Source organism: Aotus nancymaae, unplaced genomic scaffold (assembly GCF_030222135.1).
Source record: "Aotus nancymaae isolate 86718 unplaced genomic scaffold, 86718_ANA_hifiasm-v0.15.2.pri h1tg000029l, whole genome shotgun sequence".
Lineage (NCBI taxonomy): Eukaryota > Metazoa > Chordata > Mammalia > Primates > Aotidae > Aotus > Aotus nancymaae.
In genome coordinates, this window is record NW_026988442.1 from 86375673 (window position 1) to 86403598 (window position 27926).

Sequence of the window (27926 nt, forward strand, 5' to 3'; positions counted from 1 at the left end):
AAGCCAGAAATTCTCCACTTGCATGACATCTCTTGCTCCCTCTCTTTCTCACATACCTGTTAGGAATATGAGCTCCTTGAGCTTTACCTATAGTATTAGTATTTTTATATTCTTTTTCATACATGTTTCTAGCATGCAGGCCTGTGCCCAGCCCTGAATAGGCACTGGGGAGGCCGCAGTGCAGCTGTGACGTGTGGGTGGCCTGCTGTGCCTGTGCTCCAGCAAGTCTAGTAGCAGGTGCAAGGTCCATTCTCAGCATAGGACTGGTGGGTGGGCGCACGCACCAGCATGGAGCTTTCGATCTGCATTCACTGGCTAATGCTTGAGAGTTCAGACTCTAATTCACAGATGACCAAGGGATGTCGGTGTAGCAAGTAATAAGTGTAGGTTGTTCTGGAGACTCTTTCCAAGAGAGACAAGGACTGTCCATGTCAGTTTTGGGGTCTTGGTGGGGTTCCCTCTGTGTCCTCCTTCTTAGATGGTTGCCCATTGTCTCTGCAGGCCCCCCGCTCTGAGCGGCAGCCCTGTCATCTCTGACATCTCCTTGATCCGGCTTTCCCCACACCCGGCTGGCCCTGGGGACTCCCCATTCAACGCCCCCCACCCATATGTGAGCCCCCACATGGAGCACTACCTCCGTTCCGTGCACAGCAGCCCCACGCTCTCCATGATCTCTGCAGCCAGGGGCCTCAGCCCCGCTGACGGTGAGTAGGGTCTGGGGATGGGGAAGGGCAGCTAGGGCACTGGGGCAGGGTGCAGGCAACTTCTCACACTAACACTGTCAAGTCTCCAGCCTTAGTCCCCTTCAACAGTGACCAGGCTGGCGTTCCTTCACACACTACTAGCTTTTTGGGTTTTATGCTCATTAAAGAGCCTTGGTAAGCACTCTTTTGCATGCAAACCGTATATGATTTACCATAATAATAACAGTAAGGGTCTATCCAGATAGGTCCTGGATTAGAACCACTGGCTGTAATTAACCAACATCTGCAGAAGCTGGTGTTAGGAAAGGGGACGTTGTGTTGGGGTGTCTTGTGCAGGGGTGGGCTGGCTGCTGCCCGCGTCTCTGCTAGATCTGCCCCTTGTAGGTTAACAGAGGAGGCCACCAAGTGGCAGCCCAGGCCCTGGGATCCGGGGATGTCTGTCAGTTCAGATGTCCGAGAGAGAAAATTGATTGGCCCAGCTCAAAGATCAGATGGCCACCCCTGGTGTGACTAATTTCAGCCAGAAAAGGGCAGGGTCACATGGTACAAATATGTCTTTATATGCATAAAGCAGATCTAAAGTTTTAGACTTCTAGCCCTCACCCACCCCACTGACAGACAGACACATGCAAACACATATTCATGACCCGGACATTTTGGGGCCAGTCCCACCCATGCCGTCTCCCTGGGAAGTGCATCCCCATTCTCAGCATGGTGTGGCCCCGTACCGCCCCTGACAGCACTCTGCTAGCCACTCATTGTTCCCATCCTTGAAAGCAACCAAGTGCATCTTCTCAGAATACACGAAGCTGAGACTTGACCTCTCAGGCTAAAGGACGTTTGCAACTTGAACTTGAGAGCCCTATGGGCAGAAGCTCTGGGAAATGTGGTCCAGCATTCTCCTGCATTCTCCACTACCAGCATTCTTCCCCAGAGGAATGTATCCTCTTCCAACCGGTGGACGTGACCATGAGTTGAAGCAGAAGCCTGGCTCTGAGAATGCGCAAGCTGGAATTTCACAATGAACAAGAGGCTTCCGGTTTTCAAATGTGCAGAAAGACTCCCTGAAGCATTGACTCATCTTCCTGGCATGGAGGCTTGCACTTTGCCTGGTCCTCACCAGAGAGAAACCAAGCAAGGCAAATGGCTGTAGCCAGGGGGCTGTCAAATGGCTAGCCGGAATGTGGCACCATTCCGAAATGACCTCTTAAGGTCAGAACTCAGCCCTGAACTCTGCGTGTGACCCCTGAGTGGCCTTAAGCAAGCTGAGGTGCCTTGAGGCCTGTGCTGCCCGGCTGATGTCTCGAGGACAGTGGGCCCAGCCCTGTCCACGTCACTCCTGAGGACTCAGTGCTGGGATTACAGGCACGAGCACTGTGCCCAGCCCATGACAGGCTGGCCAAGAGAGAGAGGACACAGGTCAGGTTCCAAGTTCTGCCCAGCTCAACTAACACTGTCACCTCCCCAGCCTTCGTCTCCTTGGACAGTGACCAGGCTGGCGTTGCTTCACACTACTCCTGAACAACAGGTTGAGGGGTGCCCCCTAAAACACAGGTCCACCTCCTAACCCCCAAACCTGTGGGTATTCCCTCATTTGGAAAAGCGAGCTTTGCAGATGTCATTAAGTCAGTGCCCTTAAGCTGAAGAGATCATCCCTGCATACGCCCTAAATCCAATCACAGTTATCCCCACAAGCACACACGGAAAAGACAGACACATTCACGCCCACCCAGGGACATACAGGGTCACCGGGGACAAGGCGATGTGAAGGCAGAGGCACAGATGGGAGTGCTGTGGCCATGAGCAGGAAGCAGGCAACCACCGAAAACTGGAAGAGGCGAGGAATCATCTTCCCCTAGAGCGTCTGGAGGGAGCGCAGCCCTGCCAGCACCTTAATTTCAGATTTCTGGCCTCCAGAACTGTGAGAGAGTAAAGTTCTGTTGTTTTAACAATAGTTAACACCAAGTTTATGCTAATCTGTTACAGCATCCCCCGGGAAACTAATCCACATAGTGACAGGGCTCCCAAGGAAGAGGCGGAAGGAACCGGGCTGCTCTCCTAGGGCTGGGGCCAGAGGGCCCAGAGAGATGTCCATGGGAGGAAGGAAGGAACAGAGCACCCTCCTGGAAATGCTCAGGAACCAGGGACGCTGAATTCCACCCACTGCAGTGTAGCCCATGAAGAGCTAGGTGGGCTGGGCACAGTGGCTCATGCCTGTAATCCCTGTATTTGGGGAGGCCAGGTGGGAGGATCGCTTGAGCCCAGGAGTTCAAGGCTGCAGTGACCACTGCACTTCAGCCTGGGCAACAGAGTGAGATCCTGTCTGTAAAAAAAAATTAAAAATTAGGAGCTGGAGGTGATGAGACGGAGCTGCCCCTGGAGGAGAGGCCTTCGACTGATGGAGCACCATGCTGTGCATGAGTTCCAGATAAACACTGAGGTGGCTCCTGGAACACCAGCGTACCCACCCACTGCCCCATGACACAGCAGGCACCTGGCTAATTTGCATGGCCCTGACTCCTGCAGGAAGTAGACCAGATACCCTGAGGCCTCACCAGCCCTGGGCCAAGCTGCTAAGTGACCAAGGATGGCAGATCAGGCTCAAGAGCAGCTGGCAGGAGGTCTGAACTGAAGTCCTGTGTGCCCTGCTTGGTACCAGCCCCAGAGCCTGCCATGTGAGGCTTGGAAGCTCATCAGCGATCCGAGGCAGTGTCTGCCAGACCATATGTGACTGGGACAAATGAGATCTCCAGGGAAGGCTTTGGGGGAAGGTGGGTAGGCAGGAAGGAGTAAGGGAGGGCACTTTAGGCACGGACAGGGGAGGCAGAGGCTGTGGGCGATCAGCCTGGCTGAGGCCTGGGCTCTCGGGAGATGCAGCAGGAGCTGGCGAGAAGGAGGCAGAGGACGGCAGCTTCCGTGGCTCGGTCTCCTCTCTCTGCCAAGCGCATGAGAGCTCATTTGGAATTTGCCGAGGCTGGCGACAGATGCTGTGGCGCACAGTGGTTAGGAGCTTGCTTCCTGGATTCAGACTGCCCTCTTTGCACACCTGTGGACATCACCCTGCTGAGGGCCAGCCTCCCTCAGATGCTCCGAATTTCATCCTCGCTGTGTCTCGCCTAAGCCCCGGGCAGGGCCGACCTCAAGGCTGAAGCAGGCAGCCCCGAGGCTCTGTGCTGCAGAGATAAGGACATATGCAGGCCAGGAGACTTATCTGGCTAGGCCTGGCGCCCCAGCAGCCATCTCACCCTGAATGTTCAGGCGTAGACTGACTTGGCCCAGCCACGTGCCACCGAGGTGCCTCTGTTTGCACCTCCTTTTAACTTTGAAGACTCTGCTGGACCATGGATCCTGTTGGCCTGGGGCTCTGGGATTCTGTGGGGCATGGAGGCAGGGGAGGAAGAGATTGTTTTATGAATCTGATGAAACGGAGGAGTGTGGAGGTCGGAATCTGGTCTCCATCAGCAGCAACACCCCAGCTCATGCTGGCCAAGCCCGGAACCATCACAGTGCAGACAGTGGGGCAGTGGGGGTGAAGTGCCGAGGAAAGAACCCCCCACACCAGGTGTGCGTTTCTCTCTTCTCTTTTTTTGGCAGGAAAAAGTGTGGCCAGTGCCAGGTTCTGACGGCTTCTTTCTCTCCCCTCTGCCCACAGTGGCCCAGGAGCACCTTAAGGAGAGGGGTCTGTTTGGCCTCCCTGCTCCAGGCACCACCCCCTCAGACTATTACCACCAGATGACCCTCGTGGCGGGCCACCCCGCACCTTACGGGGACCTGCTGATGCAGAGCGGGGGTGCTGCCAGCGCACCCCATCTCCATGACTACCTCAACCCAGTGGACGGTGAGTGCCAGCCCCGAGGGGCTGAGGATGGGGCCAGTGGGTCCTCCCTTGAGGCTGAGGAGGTCACTCACTGTTTCTTTTGGGGACAATGGCCCTTAAGGAGAGGTCGGGTTGTACTCTGATGCCTTCCAGGGCTGCTGTCCACAGGCACTGAGTCTTTGAACACTTACTGAGTCACCACGGGCCAGGAAGCATTGTAAGCATCACAGACACCACAGCCAACGAAGCCGGAACTTACAGTGCAATGGGGAGAAACAGATGCTAGGTAGCTCTGGGAATTACATGTCAAAGTAGCCAATTACAAATGGACCGGGAAACAAAGTAGGGGCCGGGAGTGGGCACTGGGTGGGCAGGGTGCAGTGTGGAATGGGGAAGTCGGAGGAAGCCTCACTGGAAAGTTGAAATCTGGGGGTGAGTGCTCCAGGCAGAGGAAACTGCAGTGCAGGGGGCCCGAGGCAGCAGTGGGCCTGCCGAGCTCCAGAAACAGCCCGGAGGCCAGAGCGCGCGGTGAGGGGTGGGAGTGGGGGTGCAGCCAGAGTTTCCAGGCGGGGTCTTGCCAGCCAGCAGACCTCGGAAGAGGCTGGCTTTCACTGGAGACGAGGCTGGGCAGAGGAGAAAAGAGATCTGACTGACTCACAGACAGAATCTCCCTCCGTGCTGATGTGAGAATTGATTTGGAGGCAAGATGGAGGCAGGGGGTCCAGTTAATAGAGGTGGGGAGAAGGGGCCAGGTCTCGGGAAGATGGCGAAGGTAGAGCCGCAGGATGTGCTCCCAGCTAGAATATGGAGTCGAGAGAAAGGGGAGTTGAACTTGACCGCAGGGTCGCGGGCCTGAGCATTTGAAGGATGGAGTTGGTAACTGAGCTGGGAGGGTGTAGGTGGGAAGGAGGGAAGTCAGGTATCCTGGGTAGATGAAGCTTTTGGTGCCTGCTAGACACCAAGTCCTTCCCACCTACCAAATGCCATCCTCACAGCTGCTTTTAAAGGGATGCCTGTGACCCCCGACCATGAGCCCTGGGGTCACCATGGAGTCCCTCTCAAGGAAGAGTGGCGAGGGTGGAAGGCTCAGTGCCCCTCCCATCCCCCAGTCAGTGCCACTCCGCCTGCAGGTCCTGGAGCCCTGGCCAGTAGAGCTGGAAGCCACAGCAGGGGATGGGCAGGCGCCTCTCGGAGAGCCAGCCTTCTTGAGCCTTCCCTGGGGTGGTGTTTTCACTCCCTGAAAGCTCAAGGCAAGGAGACAGAAGCCTGCAGGGAGACCGTCCTGCAGGGGCAGCCCTGGTGCCTACAGGGCTGTGTAGCCTGCGCAGGTTGGAGGTGGGCTGGCGGGAAGTCATGTGGGGCCAGGCGGGGCCACGAGACTTAGGATGGGCCTCCCCCAGCTTTGCTCACCCTGACCCTCCCCGAGGGCTTTCTTCCAGGGGAGCCCTTCACTTCCCTAAGGCCTGGCTAACATCTCGCCTCCCCCAGAAAGTCTCTCTGGAAGCCTCCTCCTTCCCTGTCCCCTGTCCCCCTCAGTCACTGGGACAGCTCCCTCCTCGGGATCCTACTTCACTCTGCCTCATACTTACAGCAACCGCCTCACGTGGCTCCTCAGCTATCTTGAGCATCTCCTGCTTCCCAGGAAGTTTTGCTGAGAAGAAGGCAGACCTTCAAGGCTGACCCCTCATGGGTGGTCCTCACCAGGCCCTGGAGGGAGGCCATAGCATGCCTCAGGGATGCCACCAGAATGTGGTCCCTGTGTCTGTCCTGTTCTTCCTTGCCTTCCCCAGCATGGTGTCTAGTCCAGGATTAAGCATACCACGCAGGTGTTCAACGACACCTGTCATCTCTGCAGGACACTGATGTCCCTCTGAGCACACACACGTCCATGTGCTCTGTTCCGCTCTCCTCTCAGCAGCCCTACACGACGCTCCCACGAGCCACAGTGAGGTGTCAGAGGCGCTGAGAGAAAGTCGTGTGCTAAGCATGCACCTTGCCGATATTAGAAACCAAACAACAGCAACCCAGCGCATGAAGGATCGTGTGCAAATAGCCACACCCAAATGTCAGCTTCCTCCAAGCAGGACCCTTCCTCCAAGGGCCTGAGGGTGGCATAAGGCCAATAGGAAAGTGGACAAGGCAGAGAAATCATGGCTGAGAGGGGTAAGATGAGGCAGGTGTCCCTACAGAGCAAGAAAGGCTAAGCCAGGCAGCCAGGAGTCATCCAGTGATTTGCAGCATGAGCGTCTGCTGTGTGTGTGCACGCGCACGCGCACGCATACATGAGAGACAACGAATTGGAATGTGAGCTGCCTCTCTTCTGTGCTTTTACACACATTCTTCCATGTAACTCCCTTAGCCACTTTCTGAGACTAGAGATAGGCTCCTTACTTTAAGATGAGCAAATGGGCTCCCAACATCCAGCAACTCGCCCCAGGCCTTGCTCTGTTTGTTACCAGCACCATCTGCCCTTCCCTGGGGTACAGTTTCCAACAGCACATGTGCCTGACCAACCATGAGCCCTGGCCCCGGGGAGGGCCGGCCTGGCCAGGTGGACTTGGGCTCAGAGCAGCTGGGTCAGAGCCAGAGGGGAGAAGTTGTACAGCAAACTCTAGGGTAGGCCTAGGCCAGGCTAGGTCCTGTCACTCAGAGCTGGTGACAGGACCAAAGCGGTGTGGGTGAGCCTGAGATGGCACGTGTGAGCCTGGCCCAGTGCCTGGCATATAGCAGGTGTGGAATAACGCTGGCCCAGGCCTCTTTGCACCAGTATATCTGTCCACTCCCTCTTGCAGGAGTCTGTGTCTTCATCATAGGCAGCTCTGTCCACCTGCTGCCTAGGCCCAGGCCCCAGGTCTTCCCAGGCCTTTTCCTTGCCGTCTCCCATCCATCCCATCCTGTGCTCCAGGCCTCCAAGTGTGGCATGTCACCCCTCCCAGGCCAGCCAATGACATGTCACACTTGTAGCATTGCTCCATGGCTGCTATTCACCTAGTCTCCCCCTCTTTATCCATCCTGTGCTCAGCCTGTACCACCTCTAGCCCCCTCAGGATAAAATTCAGACTTTAGCACCCCCATCCAGAGTCTCCCTCTCCAGCTCACCTCTTGCCACCTGCACGCTGCAGTCTTGCCATGCACTGCCCCACCTGCAGGTCCCCAGATACCTCCCTGAGCTCATTCCTGCACAGTGTCCAATGCACGGTGCCCTAGGCCTTCTCCTGAGACCCCACAAGAATCCAGCTCCAGGCCTCTCAAGCCACCAGCTAGCTCCACTGCACTAGCGGGACCCAAGGCAGCCCCACTGGAACTGGCTGGGACTTCTTACATACGGCCAGACGGCCAGCCCTGCCAGGTCTGGGAGCACATCTGGCCAGGAGCAGGTCCTCAGTGTCTGTCAGGTGAGTGAGTGAATGGCACTTAGAAAAGACCCTGGGATGGAAAGATGCACTCCAGCTAAGGAAGGGACCACTCAAGGAACATAGTTGTTGGCTCACAGGGGACTGGAAGGGGCTGGGGAGCAACTTTGCCTTCCAGGCGCTCAGAATTTGGCAGCTCCTGGGGCTGAGCATCTCCAGGAAGCAGGAAGGCAGAGGAGTGCAGGGGTTAGCTCAGCAGTGGGCACGAGAGCTCCCAGCCCTCCAGCGTCTGCTGGTTAACTCATCACACCCCACCCGCCACGCCTTCTCCGCTTCCGCCTTGGGAACACATCTGGCTTCCGGATGCAGGGGTAGCGGGGAAGCGTCACCAGATTCCAGAGTCGGCCTGAGGAGGGATATCAGTTTCTCCGGTTCCGGCATGGGTTGGAGTTGGGGGCATTTTCTCATCCATGGATTTCAGAAGCAGATGACTTCTTTCTCTTTGTTCCCAGTCAGTTACAATCCAAGAAAACCAGAGTAGTCCAGGATTATCTCCTATTTTTGTTGCTACTTACTGCATTTTTTCCCAAAACCGTTTTCAACTAGAACCAGAACTTTCACTTCAACTTTTAAAAATGCTTTTCACAGTTCCACTCAACTCTGATGCCTGCGTGGTTGGTTACTCGTGTGTCTCTAAGAGACGCTGAAACCAACACCAGGGCTCTCAGCCAGGCCCAAGTCTATCTGAGCCTGGACCTGTCTCTGGGGTGTCCCCCAGGCCCCTCCCCTCTCTTGAACCACTGGAGCTGGGGAGGTGCTTTCAAAGGTGGGTCCCTGCTGCATGGGTCTGTGCCGGTCCCTCCCAGAAAGCTCCAGACCACCCAGCAGAGAATGTGAGTGGGCGTTTCCACTAGGCTTCTTTTTGCTCAAATTCTCATGGAGAAAATTGTGTAGGCCGTCCATGGCGCCAGCAGTGCAGCTCAGGTCCTGTGGAAGGGCCTGGCTGTCTCTGAGGAGCACATGTTCACACCAGGAAGCCACGATGCACATGACCTTGAGCATGTGAGCTCTGTGCAGGCGCAGGGGCCTGGAGAACTCATGGACAGCCCAGGAGAACAGGCCTTCTCTCTTTCTCTGTCTCTGTGTCTCTTGCACACACACTGGTCGATTCAGCAGGTGTTGATTGGGCACCTTCTATGTACCAGGCCCAGTTCTAGATCTAGGGACGCGACGCCTCATGAGCAGCACACAAGCCCTGCCTTCCTGGTGCCTGAGCTCCAGCGCACCCTGTGTGCGCTCCTGGCCGGGACCAAGAATGCCCGTCCTTACCTGACACCCTCCCACACCAGCCTCCTTTCTCAGCACCCAGAGGAGGGAGCACTGCAGGGGACAGAACTTTTCGGAGGCTTAGAGTGTCCAGCTGAGGCGTGGAGAGGGCTCTGCCAGGCAGGAAGGCGAGCGGGTAGAGGTGGGTGGGAACTCCACGTGGGTCCTCATCCCGCAGGACCTTGTCCCCAGCACACCCGTTTGCAAACCTTAGCTAACTGCCACCTGCACAATTGTGTATTTAATAATATTTTTTTAACAGACTCATCTTTGGGGGTTAAATAAATGTTTCTTAAAATGGAACTTTGTATTTTTTCCTGAAATGGAAAACCTAATCCCTGTCTGAGGAGGATGTTCCTGTCTCTGCCTCCATCAAACCTCAAATAACCTCATTTGGGCCGTCTGTGTAGCCTGCATTTGGGAACATACTGCAGTGGTAGAAGAAAGGCCAGAAGCTAGAGAGGCCTCTATGGGCTCTTGTGGGATTGGAAAGCCAAGCCCTGCGTTCCTCCCAGGGCGCTGAGGCCGGGTGCAGCCAGGACAGATGGATTTCCCAGGCTCTGATGAAATCCCCTTCCCTGGTCTCCTGGTGGTGAGTGAAGGCCCATTTCCTCTTGTTCTTAAAGGGAGCCTGATTTACAGCAGGAAGACAGGAGTGCTGCTACATGTGAAGGTGATAGAGAACCAGTCAGGGAACCAAGGTCATCATTCTGCTGAGCGGCTCCCTGGAGAGCGGGGAATTCACCGGTTGTCACCCGGGCCCTCAAATGGAATTTTCTCATGTTATGCTGTTGAATATTGGTGATTTAACGACAGAACAGCCGCCCCCTCCCCCCTCCACCACATTGAGAAGATTGAGATGTTTCCGATTGAAATGTTGTCTGTTTACAGCTCATACTTCCTCCAAGCCATGCATTTTATTGTCATATTGACACTAATTTGGCTCGGATGTCACCTCCATTCTGACGCCTGTTCTTTATGCCTCCTGCGGATCCGGAGGGTTTTCAGAAACCAATTACATTGATCAAACCCAGAGAGGCAGGAAGAGCTGGTGGAGGAGCTGCCAGAGGCCCAAGTCAGGCAGGATCCCTCGCCTGGCCTGAGGCAGGAAGGAAGACTGAGGCAAAGGAAGCCAGACTGCAGGTCCCTGTGTGAGGCGGTGGGGCTGTGTACAGGCACAGGCTCAGCGGTGTCTCTGGGTTATCTGGTAAAGCCACACAAACTGTCCCACCACATTGGCTTCACGAAGCCCCTTCACAGGTGAAGAGCCTGCGGTGCAGCCTGGTTCTCTGTGTTCCTCACTCAGCTAGGCCGTGGTGCCAGCAGCTCGGAGCTTCCTGCTCCATGATGCAGACTCTTGCTACTCCCCGATCAGAGCGGGTGAGAGGGCTGTGGACGGCTAGGTGTAGGGGCATTAAGGTCCTCAGGCCTTTCCTTAGAGCATCTCCTTGGTGAGCCAGAAAATATCTGGGTGAGGGAGTTGGGCCACGTAGGGAACACGTTTTAGCCAGTGAGGGTTCAGGGCACCCGAGGCCTACTACGAAGCTGTGTCTTGCTGGCCCTGGTGACAGCACATCCCAGCCCCCGGCTGAGGATGGCATCTGGCACAGAGAAGGCTCCCGGGACCCGGTGCCAGGATGAAGCTCTTTCTTCCTGCCCCCCAGCCTAGGCTCCTGGGCATGCAGGCCTTGGGGAGATCCCAGCCCCAACTCCATGGAAGCCCACCCACAGCTACAGACGATATGCTGGTTATCAGCCCATAGCACCCCTAGGGTGGGTGCTGGTAGCCCATCTTCTGCGTGAGACAACCAGTGATTTGCCCACAGCTACCCAGTTCAGAGTGTGCAAGCAGGGTGAGAACCTGGGTCGGCCTGAGTCCAGGGCCTGCTCTTACATCTCCTCCCCTACCCACTGCCTCGGGGAAAGCAATGATCTCCCTCCTGACCACCTTGGGATTCTCTAGAATTATCCTGCTTAGATGGCACCTTGCAAATCCTGCCTGGTGCCTCGGGGCACTGTCTTCACCTCTCTCCTACACGGTGAGCTCCGTGAGGACAGAGTCAGAGTTTTCCCTGCCTGCAGTCCCCATGATGTCCGACCAATGCCTGGCATACTCTCAGCACTGCATGAGGGAGGGGCTGACAGATGAATGAATGAACACGTGAATGAGCAACAGAAAGCACTAGCGTGTGAAGCAGGGTCCAGAGGCAGGTGGTGTCGGCACCCACCCAGGTAAGGGTGAGCAGGTGGCCAGTCACCCGTGGCCGACCGGCATTAAAACAGGCGCATCCACAGATGACTACTCCGTGTTCTCGGTCATAAATCACACGAGAAACACGGGAAATGAGTGCCAGGCTTTTCTTTCTATTTAGTAATTTATCAAGGGAAGAGGCACATTAATAAACATATTTCCCATGAGAGGCGGGGATAACAGAGATGAATATCACTGTCAGATTTGGCCTGTTTCCTCTTGTTAGGGGCACACAAGAGGGTGGGAATCCAAATATTAGCAGCAGAATCTTTTTAAAAAAATGTATTACAAAGATGTGTGTGGGTTTCTTGCTTTATATCATGTTCGATGGTTTTTCTTCACATTTCCGCATTTGCCACTCTGTTTGTAAGTAATAGGAATCTTTCAGAGAATTCACTTCTGCCTCTTTCTTTGAGTTTCCTTTGAAGTGAGGATTGTCAGGGAGTGGACTCAGTAAATAAGAACCCAGAAGCTGAGAGGACACCGATGAAAGCGGGTGAATGAATGTCTAATGACAGCTGTGTTGCTGCGTGCCCCAATCTTCGCTCCTAGACCTGCTGTCCTTCACTCTGTTATTAACTGGAGGCGCACCCTGCGCCTTGGAACAGTCCTCCTAGCCCTTGAAGAAGCCACATTCATTAGCAGTTTCATTTTGGAATGCCCGCTGGGTTTTAGGCACTATTCTTGGCGTTCTATGTGTCTTCACAACAGCCCTGCAAAGCAAGCCACACTGCCCTGATTGTACAGATGGGGAAAGAAAGGCTCAGGAAAGCTAAGTAAATGTGCTCCAAGGAAGCCACAAAGTGACGGGCTTGACAGGCCAGTGGCAGAGGCTGTCTCTGAGCCTCTGCATCGTGTGTGTGTGTGTGTGTGTGTGTGTGTTTACCTGTGGGGTGTGTGTGTGTCCACCTGGGGTGTATGTGTGTATGTTCATCTGCAGTATGTGTGTGTATGTGTGTGTGTGTCTACCTGGGGATATGTGTGTGTCTACCTGGGGTGTGTATGTATGTGTGTCCACCTGGAGTGTGTGTGTGTGTCTGTGTTCACCTGGGGTGTGTGTTCACCTAGAGTATGTGTGTGTGTCTGCTTGGGGTATGTGTGTGTATGTTCACCTGCAGTATGTGTGTGTATGTGTGTGTGTGTCTACCTGGGGGTATGTGTGTGTCTACCTGGGGTGTGTATGTATGTGTGTCCACCTGGAGTGTGTGTGTGTGTCTGTGTTCACCTGGGGTGTGTGTTCACCTAGAGTATGTGTGTGTGTCCGCTTGGGGTATGTGTGTGTATGTTCACCTGCAGTGTGTGTGTGCGTGTCCACCTGGGGTGTATGTGTGTGTGTGTGTCCACCTGGGGGGTGTGTGTGTGTGTGTCCACCTGAGGGGTGTGTGTGTATGTCCACCTGGGGGGGGGGTGTGTCCACCTGGGGTGTGTATATGTGTGTCCACCTCGGGGCGGTGTGTCTACCTGGGGTGTATGTGTCCACCTGGGGTGTGTGTGTGTGTGTGTGTCCACCTGGGGTCCCCTCCCATTCAGGGGACCCTCCCTATGCCTTCTCAGAGTCATATGCCCCGCCACCCCGAGACACCTCTCCTCCTCTGCACCCTGGGCATGAGGCCCTGTGGCAGGTGGTTTTGGTGTCCCTGGACCTTGGGCAAGTTACTTAATGCCCTTTGTTTTGTCTTCTGTAAAATGAGCATAACAGCCCCTTCTTTATGGGGCAGTGGTGAAGATTAAATTACCTAACACTTGAAAGTTAGGAGGAGTCCTAGCGCACGTGATGATAGCACTGAGTATGTGCTGTCTTTAGGTGACTGTGCATCTGTTCTTCCTCAGCATGTCCTGTCTGTGCCATGGGTCAGCCCTTGGCACCTCCCACTTGGCTCATGGCTGTGCCAGCTGTATTGGAGTGTTGGGAATGGTCAGGCAGGAAGAGGATTTGAGTCCCTAATGTATGATGAGAAAGATAGGAGCAAGCAGGGGAGGAAAGCTCACCAGAGCCACCCTTGTTTGGAGAGAGAGGCCTGAGCATAGGGAAGATCTGCCCAACTTAGGGAGGTCAGGGAGGGTGTCCCAAGGGAGGTGATGACTCGGCTGAGGTCTGAGCAGAGAGAGCGCTGCAGGCAGAGCAAGTGGCATGCGCAAGGCCCTGTGCAGGTGATAGGGAGGAGGCTCTGGAAGGAGAGCGGTGGCTGGAGTGAGGGCAAGTGGCAGGCATGTGCTGAGCTCAGGCCTGTAGGAAGAGCTGGTTCAGGCACAGGTCAGGAGTGTGAGGCTGGCTGTGCTGAGCGGGAGCTGCCTTGCGGATAGGAGGAGAGGACGAGCAGGCAGCTGGCTCTGAGAAGGGTCACTCTTCAGAGTCACTAAAAATGGGAGGTTGAAAACTGTTTGTGGGAGGGGATGTCCTCCTGGCCCTGGGCCTCAGCTGACTTCTCTGAAGATGGACAGAGGGGACACTGTGTCCTCACAAACTCCAGACAGCAGGGCTCCTTTGGACCTGAGTTGAAATCCTGCCTCTGTAGCTCTGTGACCTTGAGCAAGTCACTAACTTCCCAAGCATACTTGCTTATCTGCAAATCTGGTTTGCTTGGAGGATGGTGGGAGCTATTAAATGAGTCAGTGGGTCTAAGCGTCACTAAACAGTGGCTGTCACTGGGCCATTAATTGCATAAGAATTCAGAAGCAGGCGTTCATCTAGATACTACAGCAGAGAAGCGCACTCCAGCCAGGATGCAGATACTACAGCAGAGAAGCGCATTCCAGCCAGGATGCAGATACTGCAGCAGAGAAACACACTCCAGCCAGGATGCAGATTCTACAGCAGAGGAGCACACTCCAGCCAGGATGCAGATACTGCAGCAGAGGAACACACTCCAGCCAGGATGCAGATACTGCACTAGAGGAACACACGCCAGCCAGGATGCAGATACTACAGCAGAGGAACACACTCCAGCCAGGATGCAGATTCTACAGCAGAGGAACACACTCCAGCCAGGATGCAGATTCTACAGCAGAGGAACACACTCCAGCCAGGATGCAGATACTGCAGCAGAGGAACACACTCCAGCCAGGATGCAGATACTACAGCAGAGGAACACACTCCAGCCAGGATGCAGATTCCACAGCAGAGGAACACACTCCAGCCAGGATGCAGATAGTGCAGCAGAGGAACACACTCCAGCCAGGATGCAGATACTACAGCAGAGGAACACACTCCAGCCAGGATGCAGATTCTACAGCAGAGGAACACACTCCAGCCAGGATGCAGATACTGCAGCAGAGGAACACACTCCAGCCAGGATGCAGATACTGCACTAGAGGAACACACGCCAGCCAGGATGCAGATACTACAGCAGAGGAGCACACTCCAGCCAGGATGCAGATACTACAGCAGAGGAACACACTCCAGCCAGGATGCAGATACTACAACAGAGGAACACACTCCAGCCAGGATGCAGATACTGCAGCAGAGGAACACACTCCAGCCAGGATGCAGATACTACAGCAGAGGAACACACTCCAGCCAGGATGCAGATTCCACAGCAGAGGAACACACTCCAGCCAGGATGCAGATACTACAGCAGAGGAACACACTCCAGCCAGGATGCAGATACTACAGCAGAGGAACACACTCCAGCCAGGATGCAGATACTACAGCAGAGGAACACACTCCAGCCAGGATGCAGATACTGCAGCAGAGGAACACACTCCAGCCAGGATGCAGATACTACAGCAGAGGAACACACGCCAGCCAGGATGCAGATACTACAGCAGAGGAACACACTCCAGCCAGGATGCAGATTCTACAGCAGAGGAACACACTCCAGCCAGGATGCAGATTCTACAGCAGAGGAACACACTCCAGCCAGGATGCAGATACTGCAGCAGAGGAACACACTCCAGCCAGGATGCAGATACTACAGCAGAGGAACACACTCCAGCCAGGATGCAGATTCCACAGCAGAGGAACACACTCCAGCCAGGATGCAGATACTACAGCAGAGGAACACACTCCAGCCAGGATGCAGATACTACAGCAGAGGAACACACTCCAGCCAGGATGCAGATTCCACAGCAGAGGAACACACTCCAGCCAGGATGCAGATACTGCAGCAGAGGAACACACTCCAGCCAGGATGCAGATACTACAGCAGAGGAACACACTCCAGCCAGGATGCAGATTCCACAGCAGAGGAACACACTCCAGCCAGGATGCAGATACTGCAGCAGAGGAACACACTCCAGCCAGGATGCAGATACTACAGCAGAGGAACACACTCCAGCCAGGATGCAGATTCTACAGCAGAGGAACACACTCCAGCCAGGATGCAGATACTGCAGCAGAGAAACACACTCCAGCCAGGATGCAGATTCTACAGCAGAGGAACACACTCCAGCCAGGATGCAGATACTGCAGCAGAGGAACACACTCCAGCCAGGATGCAGATACTGCAGCAGAGAAACACACTCCAGCCAGGATGCAGATTCACAGCAGAGGAACACACTCCAGCCAGGATGCAGATTCTACAGCAGAGGAACACACTCCAGCCAGGATGCAGATACTGCAGCAGAGAAACACACTCCAGCCAGGATGCAGATTCTACAGCAGAGGAGCACACTCCAGCCAGGATGCCCCTGTTTGCTGTCCAGGATCCCTGTTTAGAGTGGGTGGTCACATTTGCAGTGCAGCCTCCGGGCTGGTTGGGGAGTAGCCTACTCCACGGGCCTCCCTGCCGCCTTCTGTCCTCAGGCAGGTGACCCAGGATCCTTCCTGCCATAAGAGAAAGAAGGAGTTGTCAGAGTTATCTGCTGTGCCCTGGCCCCTCTGTGGGGTCAGACCAAGTGGGCATCCCCAGAAGCTTCTGTGGAGAGTCTTCTGTGTACCCACTGTAGCTCTGCTTACTGAGATATCTGTCAGCTCCAGTCTTCGTAGCCCAATAGAATAAACAGCAAAAGCAGAAAGTTTAGCTTACAAGGATGTCGAAAGAAAAGAATGTTCTGATTAACTCAACTTTTTTTTTCAACTGGGAGCTTTCCTAAAATCACTTAACTCTTCTTGCGGAAAATAAAGAATACCAAGTATTGGGTCACATGAGCATCCCAACTGTTGCCACTCTGGAGTGCCCAGGCCACCTCCCCACCCATCATCCCATTGGGTCAAAGTAACCCCAGAGCTGGCAGGGGACTTGTTTTATGCTGGAGTCATTGATGAAGACCTGGAATCTGTGACAGGTGAAACAATTTCCCCCAAGTCATGCAGCTGACTGATGGATCCAGCCCAGGGTACCCAGTGTGCAGCCCCCATGTCACCCCACCGCAGGCCACTGGTTCAGCCCAGGTCTCTGTCCCTCTACCCAGAGTCCCTTCATCCCAGGCTGCTTGCTGTCTACTCCCCTCTGTGGCCCCAGACTCCCCTCATCCCGTTAAAGAGGCTGTTAGGAGAGAAAGCCCTGGAAGCCCCTTTTGGCCCAATAGTCCTGGATGTCCTCTGTCCTCTCCATGCCTTGGAGAGGTGCTTCTCCTGGTGGCCTGGCAGGAAAGAGCCTCCCCAGGGATCCCTAGGTCTTCTCAGAATTGCAGCCAAGCGTGAGTCTGGGCCGGGCATGGTTACCCCCAGGGCCCAGCATAGATCCCAGGGCATGTGGCTTGTTCAGTAGGTGGGTGTGGGCTCAGCCCTCACACAGTCTTCTTGGGGACTGGTATGTATGGAGTGGGAGGCTCAGAGGCTTGCAGGCCATCACACCCTGCCCTCAGTACTCCTGCAGCTATGGAGACAAGGCACTGAAATGTGTATGATTCAGAGTAGCCCTGAGGCCAGTGGTCAGAGCCATCAGGAAAGCTTTGGGAGTGCCAAGGGGCCATGTGGACTGTGAGCAGGAGGCCCACAGAGCCAGACCCTGCAGTCAGGGCAGCCTGCCTGGAGGAGGGAGCACCCAGGCGGGGTCTCAGCAGGTCTAGGCAGGCAGAAGAGAGGAAAGAAGTCATCATAAGCCCAGAACAGCCGAGCACAAACATGGATGTGCTTAAGCAATCCCCAGCATCGTTTATGGGTAACACCCCCAGCCCATGGGGATCCTAGAGGCCACGGAAAGGAGGATGGGTGGGCAGGAGCCAGCAAGACATGAGAAGAGGCTACTCAATGCAGGTGTCCAGAAAGCCAAGGACGGGCCCGAGCATTTACTGTGCCCTGCCTTGGGCCAGGCACTTCTCACGCGTCACCTAATTTACACATCATGCCAGCCCTGGTGGTCGGCACTATTAGAGCCGTTTAAAAAGAGAAACTGGCTCTGGAGGGTCTGGACCAGGCAGGAAGCTTGGCATGTGGAGAGTCATCCAGCAATGTTGTCAGAACGTTTCTAGGCCACTGTTTGCAGGGGAGAGACCTAGAATCCTCATGGGGGCGCAGTCTGGAACCACAGTGGAAGAGCCTGTGGCCCTGGGGTGCGGGTACACTTGTCAGGGGCAAGCCCTCTTCCCTTCTGCAGTCATGTAGGTGTGTGACAGCAGCTGGCGAGGGCTGAGGGCATGTCCATGTGTCCACACAGCCATCCAGGCCTCTGCTTGGCAAATTCCCTATCGGGGTGCACTTTAGTGTTGATTTCAGATACAACATGACCCATGACCTTGGAGCATTGACTTCCACTCATTCCCTTCCCCATGGAATTCTCCATAGCAGTGGGAATGGGCGAGCATCTCCCACACACAATAGTGTGGATAAATCGTACAAACTGACCACGTGGATGAGGAAGTCCAGATATGAAACGTATTTAAAATTCCATTTACACAAAGCTCAGAAGTAGGTAGCACTAAGCTGTGTTAGAAGCCAGGATAGCGGCTGCCCTTGGGTTGGAAGATGCAGGGGGCCTGTGGGCACTGGCCGAGCCCTGTTTCTTGACCAAGGGCTGGCTTCCCAGGTGGGCTCCCTTGGTGAGAGGCCACCGAACTGCTGCTTACTTATGATTCGTGCACACTCCAGTCATGCGGTAAGCATTGCTGGGTTCCAGCCCTGGTCTCTGCACCTAATGGTAAAGACACTCTGCTCAGTGCTCATATTCACTTGTCCAAATACCTTACATTCATTCACTTCTCCAGTCCTCACCATTCCTTGTGCTACTCAGTCCATTTTACAGATCAATAAACTGAGACCGAGAGGTAACATTCTTTGTCTAAGAGCCCACAACTGGAAAGTTGGCGGAGCTGGGATTCTTATTAGACCACCTTCACAGGCTCTTCCTGTCCCCTGCCTACCTGTCACTCCCTCCCCCATCCCCAGTGATGCTGACCTGTCTTGTGTTGGCTGTCCCACAGTGTCCCGTTTCTCCAGCCCTCGGGTGACACCCCGCCTGAGCCGCAAGCGGGCGCTGTCCATCTCCCCGCTCTCAGACGCCAGCCTGGACCTGCAGCGGATGATCCGCACCTCACCCAACTCGCTGGTGGCCTACATCAACAATTCCCGCAGCAGTTCGGCAGCCAGCGGCTCCTATGGGCACCTGTCGGCAGGCACCCTCAGGTAACCTGCAAGCAGAGGGCTGAGAATGGGAGCTGGGCTGAGGGCCTGGTGGGGAGTGCCTGGCTTTTCAGTGGCTGCTTTTAACCTGAAGAGAAAGACAGGACTTGTGGCATTTGTGAATCCACATACTTGCACCTTTTTTATGAATTCAAAACCAATAATGATCAAATTGATCACATCTGAGCACGTCATGGACCAAGACTGTCATGAATGACTCAAACATGAAATCAAAAGTGTTTGAGGTTGAAGGTGGTTTTCCTAGTATTTCACTGAATTTGGTGGAGCAGCCAAGTGTTGGCCAATCTTGGAGACCACACAAAATGTGACATGGATGTGGCCTGTGCTCTCAGCAAGCCTCCGGGCTGGCAGCAGGCCTCCCTCTGTAGCCGCATCATGGCACACCCAAGCCTCACTGGCACCAGCCACCCTTCTCCCCTCTGTGCTACTCTTGACTGAGGACTCAGACCCCAGCCAGCTTGACTGAAACTCACATGCCTCCCCAGCACCTCCGAGAGACGCCAGGAGGTGTTAGGAATGTCAGGAGAGTTTGTCCCAAGGACCTGGAGATAGAAGGAATAACCAGTGTATTTGTTATCTTTTGCTGCCTAATGAATTGCTCCAACATTAGCAGTTTAAAACCACAAGCAACTGTTATCTCACTCCATTTCTGAGGGTCAAGAATTTGAGACAGGCTGAGCTCCAGCTCTCTCAGGTTGCCATAGTCAAGCTATCAGCCAGTGCTTCAGCCCGCTGAGAGCTTGGCTGGGCCAGAATGGCCTCACAGGGCTCTCAGCAGTGCCCTTAGTTCCTCGTCTCTGAGCCTCTGCTTAGGGCTGCTTGAGTGTCCTCACAACATGGCTGCCGGGTCCCAGCCCACCTTGCAGCACATGATGCGAGAGGAAGCAGGAGGAAGCCACAATGTCTTTTATGGTTTGACAACAGGGGTCACCAATCCTTCCTTGGTATCCTGCTGTGTGAAGAGTGGCTCTAATGCAAGTGGTGTGACAGAGCCTAGAAGTACAGTAACAAGAGGAGAATAATGCAAGCTGGACGGCTCATGGCATGATTCCTGGATGAAGGGACATTAGAACAGGATTCAGAGGCCTCATGGGGTTCACATAGTCAGGGAGTGGTGATGCAGGCATACATCTAGGTATCACAGCAGTGGAGAGGCCGGGGTGTGGGGATGAGGTGGAACCTGGTCCCTGCTGGATGTCAGCCTGCCAGGGGTGAAAGCTGCATCCTAGGGCAGAACCTGGGAGCTGATCACAGAAGGTGAGTGGCAGGCCATAGGGAACCACAGCTGGTTCTTGAGTGAGGAAGCCACAGTGATGGTGGGGCTAGCCACATGCCCATTCCTGTCCCCTGGGCAAGGTTCTCTCTGTCTAAGAAGTGTTAACCTAACAGGGCCCTGGCTGCCCCACCCCCACCTCCTTGTCTGCTCTCTATTGCAGCCCAGCCTTCACCTTCCCCCACCCCATCAACCCCGTGGCTTACCAGCAGATTCTGAGCCAGCAGAGGGGTCTGGGGTCAGCCTTTGGACACACACCACCCCTGATCCAGCCCTCACCCACCTTCCTGGCTCAGCAGCCCATGGCCCTCACCTCCGTCAATGCCACGCCCACCCAGCTCAGCAGCAGCAGCAACTGTCTAAGTGACGCCAACCAGGTAGGTGGGTGCAGGGGCCAGGGCGGCCACTGGGTACTCATCCAGACCACATGAGGGCTATTGCCAGCTTATGCCTAGAACTTATGGAGGGATTCTGGGTTCATCTCTGGCTGCTGGGGTGCCTTCTGGGCAGAGGCCACGTGACAGAAAGGGTGAGACCTGGGCTCAGTCCATGGCAGGCTCGCAGCTTCTCAATTCTGCTGTCTCCTGTCCAAGAAGCATAATAAGTAGATGGGGAAAGCCTCGAGTTCCCAGGGCCTGGCACCGTGGAAGTCCTGCCCGCACAGCACATGTCATGAGTGGGTGAGTGAATCATTATAACACTGTGCAGTTTAGTTGTGGAGCATGCATTTGCAGCAGGCTTTCATATGCCGCCTCATTCGACCTTTCCAACGGGCCTTGAGCATGCCTGAGCATCCTAGTACGGTGCCTGGCACATCCTAGGTGCCATTATTATTTGGCCAATGAAGTCTTGTTTTACAGATGAGATGAAAAGGCACAGGCCTTAGCGTCAGTCAGACCATTTTTGGGATCCTAACTTGCCTGAAAGCAGCAAATCTCTTTTCCTCTCGCAGCCTGCACTAACTTACCTGCAAAGTGGGGTTCCTGGCACCTAGGTAGGGTCATTGTGCGTATAAACGAGCTCATGTGTGCAGAGCCCCCATAGGCTCCAGAACCTGGAAGCACTGACAATGACGGTGCCAGAGGTGAAGGGACCACCCCAGGCCACCCACCAGCAAAATGGCAGAGCCTGAATGTGGCTACGTCCTTGGGAGGAAGATAGGACACCACGGCCTCTAGAAGTGTCCCCTGTTCCAGAATGTCCTCCCTCTCCACTACAGGGCTCCTGGTGGCTCCCCAGAGCCTTCCCCTGATGGTGGCTGTCAGCTCTAGAAACACCACCTTATGGGCTCTAACCCCTTCTCCTGAGGACCCGGGCTCTGGGCTGGCCAGGCCCTGTTCTCAGACCCACAGTGTCCCCTGCTCTGGAGAACAAGAGCAAGGGTGCCCCGCATTTTCCAAAGAGAAGGTCCCTTTCCCATTTCCCAGAAGTCTTGGGGAGGGGGAGGTGGAGAGATGGGGTTGGCATGCCGAGGTCTGGGCGCTCTCCTGTAGCAGGGCACATGCCCCTGGCAGGAGGACTGAGCTGGGCACTCTATTTCTGATACTTTAAACACAGAGTTAGCCCAGATGGTCTATGCAGGGAGATCCTAAAGTCCAAAAGAATGTGGGGTATCCATGCCGTGCCCCTGAGTGACAGGCTGTCCTCCGCACCCTCCCTCAGAGCAAGCAGAGCAGTGAGTCGGCTGTGAGCAGCACCATCAACCCCGCCGCCATTCACAAGCGCAGCAAGGTCAAGACCGAGCCTGAGGGCCTGCGGCCGGCCTCCCCTCTGGCACTGACGCAGGTAACCTGCCGCCTGCTACACCACCCTCCAGCCAGGACCAGGCCTGTGGGCTGCCTTGGGGCTGTACCCTTGGTGGTGAACAGATGGCTGGCTGCCTTGCTGCATGGATAAATGAGTGACCCAGGGAGGACTGGGTGGGAATGCTGAGCTGTGACTGTCTCACCACTGTGTTCCCAGCATTCTGAACATACTACATACCCATCACACACTTGGTGAATGAATGAATGAGTGAGTGAGTGAGTGAATGAACTTCTGCCTAGCCATCCTTCTTGTCTCAGGCTGCATCCATGTCTCTCCCCACACCTGACCTGTGAGCAGGACCAGCCACAGCCTGGCTGAGTTGCTCATGTCCCTGGAATGGCTCAGGCCCCTCTAGGCTGCTCTCACTCTTGGAACTCCACCTGCCCCCCTGGCTCCTTCACTGCCTCTTCAGCCCCTCCTGATTCTCCTGGGTAATAGGACTTAGCTCCAGGCCCAGACACCCAGCCTAGCTCATGGGTCACTTCAGGGCGTATGCTGTGTGCCCATCTGTCTCCCTGTCTGCACTCTAAGCTTTGCAGAGGAGGCACTGTGGGAGAAGTGCCTGACTGGGCTCCATGTCACCGGGGTCTGCACAAGTGTGCAGTCACTGACACAGTCTTTTCCAACGATTCAATGCACATTTGAGTCGGTGAGTGGTGTGATGAGGGGGAAAATAGGACAAGCTCAGGTGGGAGAGAAGAGCGGAGCAGCCCCCAGCCCCGTGCAGGCCTATCCTGTGACCCAGTCCCTGCGCTGGCCCTTTTGGAAACCTTGCCACTTACTCTTCCACTCCAAGACGCAGGCAGCCCCCACTCTTGGAGCAGGGGCCTGTCTTGCAAAGGCCACGGCATGGCTGTTGACCTGGTAAGTAAGCCTCTGGCCCCCCAAGCCCTCTCATGGTGGCCCGGTCTCCATCCGTTACTACAGAAGCCCCAGCTTGGGCACCAAGGATGCTCGGGACCTCCTATCCCCGTCTCCCTGCATCTGCCGACCATCCTTTATCAAAACCATGAGCCATCAGGCATGCTCTAGGCACTTAATTTTCATGAAATATTGGCTCCTGTTATTGTCAGGCAAACAGAGGGGTTGGTGACAAATTCTTCTCCCTTTGCTGACACCAAAGCCAGTCTCAGCATGATGCATGGTTTCCATGAGGCCAACCATCATCAGGGGCCGATGAAATTGATGAGGACGGCACATATCCAGGGAAGATAAACATGCCGGAATGGCGAGGACGGGGCCAGCAGGCAGGCACTGAGCACATGGGAGCTCCATGGCCACACACCGGTGGGGCCCTATGCCCACCGTCCAATCCAGGCTGGGCACACAAGGCCTCCTGCCTGCCCAGCCTGGCTCTGCACACGTGTCAGTAAGGAAAGCTGCTGATCGTGAGGAGGTTGTCCCCGTCACTCAGTGCCCTGATTCACTGAACAAGGGCTCCCTGACTCATTTGTAAGGTGGATGGCTGGGCTTTCTCTCCGTTGGCAGAAATTGCAGTATAATGAACCTTCTCTGCTGAAGCCCTCGAAATCACAGGCTAGAAGGATGCCCAGTGCAACCCTGAGGCTCTACCCGCCTTCTGTGCTGCCCTCTGATTGGAGTGTGACCTGTCAGCTTTCCAAGTCTTCAGAGTGAGCAGGGCGCACAGCCGCTGGAAATAGCAGATTGACTTCCGGGTTTTCTCACAGTGTGGAGACGGCGGTAGGAGGCCGTCTGGTCTACTCTCCCCACGGTCTCACCCCAACAGCCCCAGACAATCCCATCGCTAAAGATCTGGAAAGGAAATGCTCCCACACCTTCCTTTGATTGTGGTCCCAGCGTAGACCCGGAGCTATCGTATGACATGCTGTCGCCTTCCTGTTCAGAACAAGTGGATCAGTTGCAAGGTCCTCTGAGAAGCAACCAGGACCCCTTCTTGGAAGAGGTGTTTGTAGCTCTTATGGAAAAATCAGTTGGGGTTTGAGTCTCCACTGACAGCAGGGCGTCCTGAGGCTACTTTCTGCCACTCCCAGAAAGGGACTTGGCATTAGGAGTGAGACCATGACCTGGGCAGCTGTGGCACCTTATTGAGTCTCTGAAGCCAGTGAGCAGCACGCCTTTCGACTATGGGGCAAGGTCTGCATCCCCTGAGCCTGACTATACATGTTTTCCCCAGAGGCTATTTGGAAAGACGTTTTCCTGCTGTTCTTGGAGAGTTTGAAATGTGAAGCAAGTCTTGGTAACATCTGCCTCTGTGCCTGGCTTTGCTTCCAGCCTGCCTAGAAGACCAGTGGAACACTGGGGAGTCCTCGACAGCCCCTGTAGGCCCTCCGCAGGCTTTCTGTCCCTACTTGGGGCATCTGAGCCTCTCGCTATGCCCCAGCCCCAGGCAGGTACCTGCCTGTCCTCCTGTCCTCTGCTCAGAGGGTGGCCCTGGTTAGCATCTGTGAAGGTGGGGATGGTCTTGCAGGTTAATTCTCAGCCTGTTGCCAGTTTGAGAGCAAAAGTCTGTCCTCTTTGAAGGGAATTTCAGGCACCTGTTATCAGGTGAAAGAATTTCAGGTACCTGTGATCAGGTGAAGGAATGTCTCAGGGGTCTTTCCTTCACCTCCTTAAAATGGCCTCATGGGCCCTAATGTGGTCTGGAGACCCAAGTCCAGACCTAGGCAGCCTTGAGCACACTGTGTGTTCATGGGGAGGGCGTCAGATTCTCCCTGTCGTACAATCACATCATGTAGATGCCCGTGTGTTAGGGCTGTGGCAGGAAAAACTGGTTCCCCATGGCGGAAATCAAACCAGACAAAAGACCCCGCCCCGCCTTTCTCCTGTTCGCCTGGCATGGAGCAGACACAGGGAGTGACAGAACACCTTGACGAGGACAAGAGGGCACTAGAGAGGAAGGAGGAGCGGCCCAGGACAGGCCATCTGACAAGGAGAGCTGTGGACAGGGGCTGAGCTGAGGAAAGGAGCTAAAAAGCCTCCTGAGAGAGACAGAGAGAGAGAGAGCGTGTGTGTGTGCGCATGTGTGTGTGTGTGCATGTGTTGTGTGTGCACGCACACACTTGCATCCACACCTGTAACAGAATGCATGGGACTAACAGCGACCTCTTTTCAGGGCCAGGTGTCTGGACACAGCTCATGTGGGTATGCCCTTCCCCTCTCCCAGGATCAGCTGGCTGACCTCAAGGAAGACCTGGACAGGGATGACTGCAAGCAGGAGGCTGAGGTGGTCATCTATGAGACCAACTGCCACTGGGAAGACTGCACTAAGGAGTATGACACCCAGGAACAGCTGGTGCACGTAAGCCCCGAGCCCCACCCAGCAGCCTGCCCACCGGGGACTGCCCAGGCCACGCAGGATGCTGAGCCTTCCCGGGTCTCTACTAGAGAAAAGGGGCTGGAGGAAGAGGCCCCCAGAGATGCCTGAGCCGCATCCCCTGCAAGTGGGAGACATGATTACTTATGTGTGCCCTGCCTGTTTTTAAGACAGCTTCCAATACGTATGTAATACAAGAGATTAAAAGAAAAAAATAAGTAAACGTGACTCTCAGGAAAACGGGAACAATAAAATGAAACCAGGAATAGAGTTAGTGTTAAAAACCGAGTGCTTTGAGCTAAGTCTCTGTACTATAGACTATTTCTCTTGTGAGATTCCTAATAGCCAGTGCAAAGAGGGAAATACAATTAGTTTAACTAGCCAGCATCTACAAGATAATAAAAGAAAGAAGCTTCTCCCATGACAGAAGGAGTTGACCATTTCCTCTTGGAGACTGTTCTCAGATACCCAGTGGATATGGGTTCAGGTGGGTGTCTACCCCGAGATCAGAGAGGAGGCTGCATAACAATGCCTGAGTACTGACGGCTCAGGCAATTAGAGACGACCATGGGAGTCGGCGAGCCCTTCAGGGTAGGCCTCTTGGTCTCACTCCAGACTCTTACACTGCAGCATCCCTTATGTGGCAGTCAGGGTGATGTGTGCAGCGTGCACAGCGGAGGCTCGGCGTGGGAGACACCTGGCTCCAAACCTGCCCCCACCACAACCAGCTGCGTGTTCTGAGCAAGCGACTCCACCTCTGCAAGCCTCATTTTTTTTCCTGTAAAGGGGGGTGATGCTGCCCCACAGGATGCTCAGTCATGTTTGTCAGCGCTTAGTGGCTCTCAGGCACTCTGCACCTAGCAGCTCCCTCCCTCCTCCTCCTGCTCCCCACACCACCCCTGCATGGCTCTCTCTTCTCCATCCAGAAAAGAACTTAAATTCAAGAAAGCCCCTCCCAACTCCCAACACACATTCCTTAGTGAATGAGTGTCTGTAAAGATGAACTCACTAAATTAGTAGCTCGATTGCTGGGAAGAGCAGACATGCATGCATGCGCACGCACACACACGTGTGCACACGTGTCCTATTCATATTCGGAAGCCGTCCCAGAGGTGCTTGTTTCTCCCCAGCTCTGTGAACTTAGCATTTAGGACGCACCAACTCCCTCTGCTTCTTCTGTTTATGCAACTTGCTCCCAAACACCGTTCTCACACAGAAGACCAGAATTTCCCAGCAAAGGAGTGCAGCTGACATAGAACTGGTGAACCAAGGTCTTATCTAACTGCTTCTGGATCTCAGACTTAATTTTTCAACTTATGCCACCTCTGTGGGCTAAACAAGCCCTAGCTGGAGCAGGGGCCATGGAGTTGTGAGTTGCAGACAAATCAGTTAGATGAAAGAAGGAGAGAGGGACAGCCTCTCAGGCCAGGGGAAGGCTAAAGCCAGAGCATGCAGATGAGGATGTCAAAGACATGCTCTGTGATAAGTGGGTCAGCTCCAAAGAGCAGGCATGGATTTCCTCAAACAAAGGCTGAGGGTCCCCAACCTGGAAGGAAGGGCTTTAGCCAGGGGCTTCTGCCTATGCCCTGGACTGTCCTACAGCTATCAGTGGCCAGACCAGGCCCTGGAAAAAGCAGACCCCTTCACCCAGCTCTGTCTCTGTCTCTCTCTGCTCCCTGGAAAGTTGGATGGAACAGGCGCGCAGGCGAGCTGGAGCCCCTGGTCGATTATTAACAATTTGTTGCTAAGTAAACCAATAAGAAAAAAATGAAAGGCATTGTCAGGAAGCATTTTTATCATTTGAAAGGCTTTAAAAATGGAAAGTGAGGCTAATATGATAAGATTTCTCTGGAAGTTCAAAGTGCTGTAGATTTCACATGCTCCAACAGGGGCATTCGTATGCATGACAATGGGGCCAGTCGCATAGGGTGTGAGGACCTGACAGTTTTCTGTCCTCTGGGGCAAGGCACTGCCAGTGCCTGATGCTTGGCTCTCAGGACAGCCTTGCAGGTGACAAAGGTCCACAGCAGAAAGTCCAGCAGAACAATACTGCAGGCCGCAAATGCCAGCCACCCACATAATTTACATGTCCTAGGCGTGCCTTTAAAAGGAGCAAAAAGAAACAGGTGAAGTTCATTTTAATATTTTTTATTTAACCCAATATATCTGAAATATTATTTCAACAGGTAGTTAATAGAAAACATAATTATCGAGATATTGTATATTCTTTTTTTTTTCCATTCTAAGTCTTTGAAACTGGCGTGTAGTTTGCATTTCTAGCCCATCCCAGCTTGGGCCAGCCACATTTCAAGTGTGCAAGAGCCGCATGGGACAAGTGGCTACTGCAGCGGACAGGATGGGTCTAGAGGTTGTGGGAGCGGGGCTGGGAGGAAGTGAAGAACAGAGGAGGAAGGGGAGGCCTCCAAGACCTGAATGTCCTGGCCTCGCCATCGGGATGGGGAAGCAAAGCCCCGCCTGACCCGAGATACACGGCGGGGTTAATCGTGCTGCGCTGGCTTTCCCACCTCACTCGCCTAGGCTGTTTTCTCCCAGAGTGAGCCCCAAGCAGTGCCCAGAGC

At 54.6% G+C, this 27926-nt stretch overlaps 1 protein-coding gene across 2 annotated transcripts in view; it reads left to right on the forward strand.

The window, feature by feature from the left end:
- Window positions 1-27926, forward strand: part of GLI2 (GLI family zinc finger 2) — a 195339-nt gene that overhangs the window by 152510 nt on the left and 14903 nt on the right. Inside the window, exons 3-8 of one of the 2 annotated variants that reach the window (XM_064382215.1) lie at window positions 502-704; window positions 4357-4542; window positions 18754-18955; window positions 20410-20623; window positions 21909-22031; window positions 25147-25332. In XM_064382215.1, the coding sequence (XP_064238285.1) occupies window positions 502-704; window positions 4357-4542; window positions 18754-18955; window positions 20410-20623; window positions 21909-22031; window positions 25147-25332 (1114 nt within the window). The remainder of the gene's footprint in view (window positions 1-501; window positions 705-4356; window positions 4543-18753; window positions 18956-20409; window positions 20624-21908; window positions 22032-25146; window positions 25333-27926) is intronic. The other variant, XM_012468369.3, reaches the window with a different exon arrangement.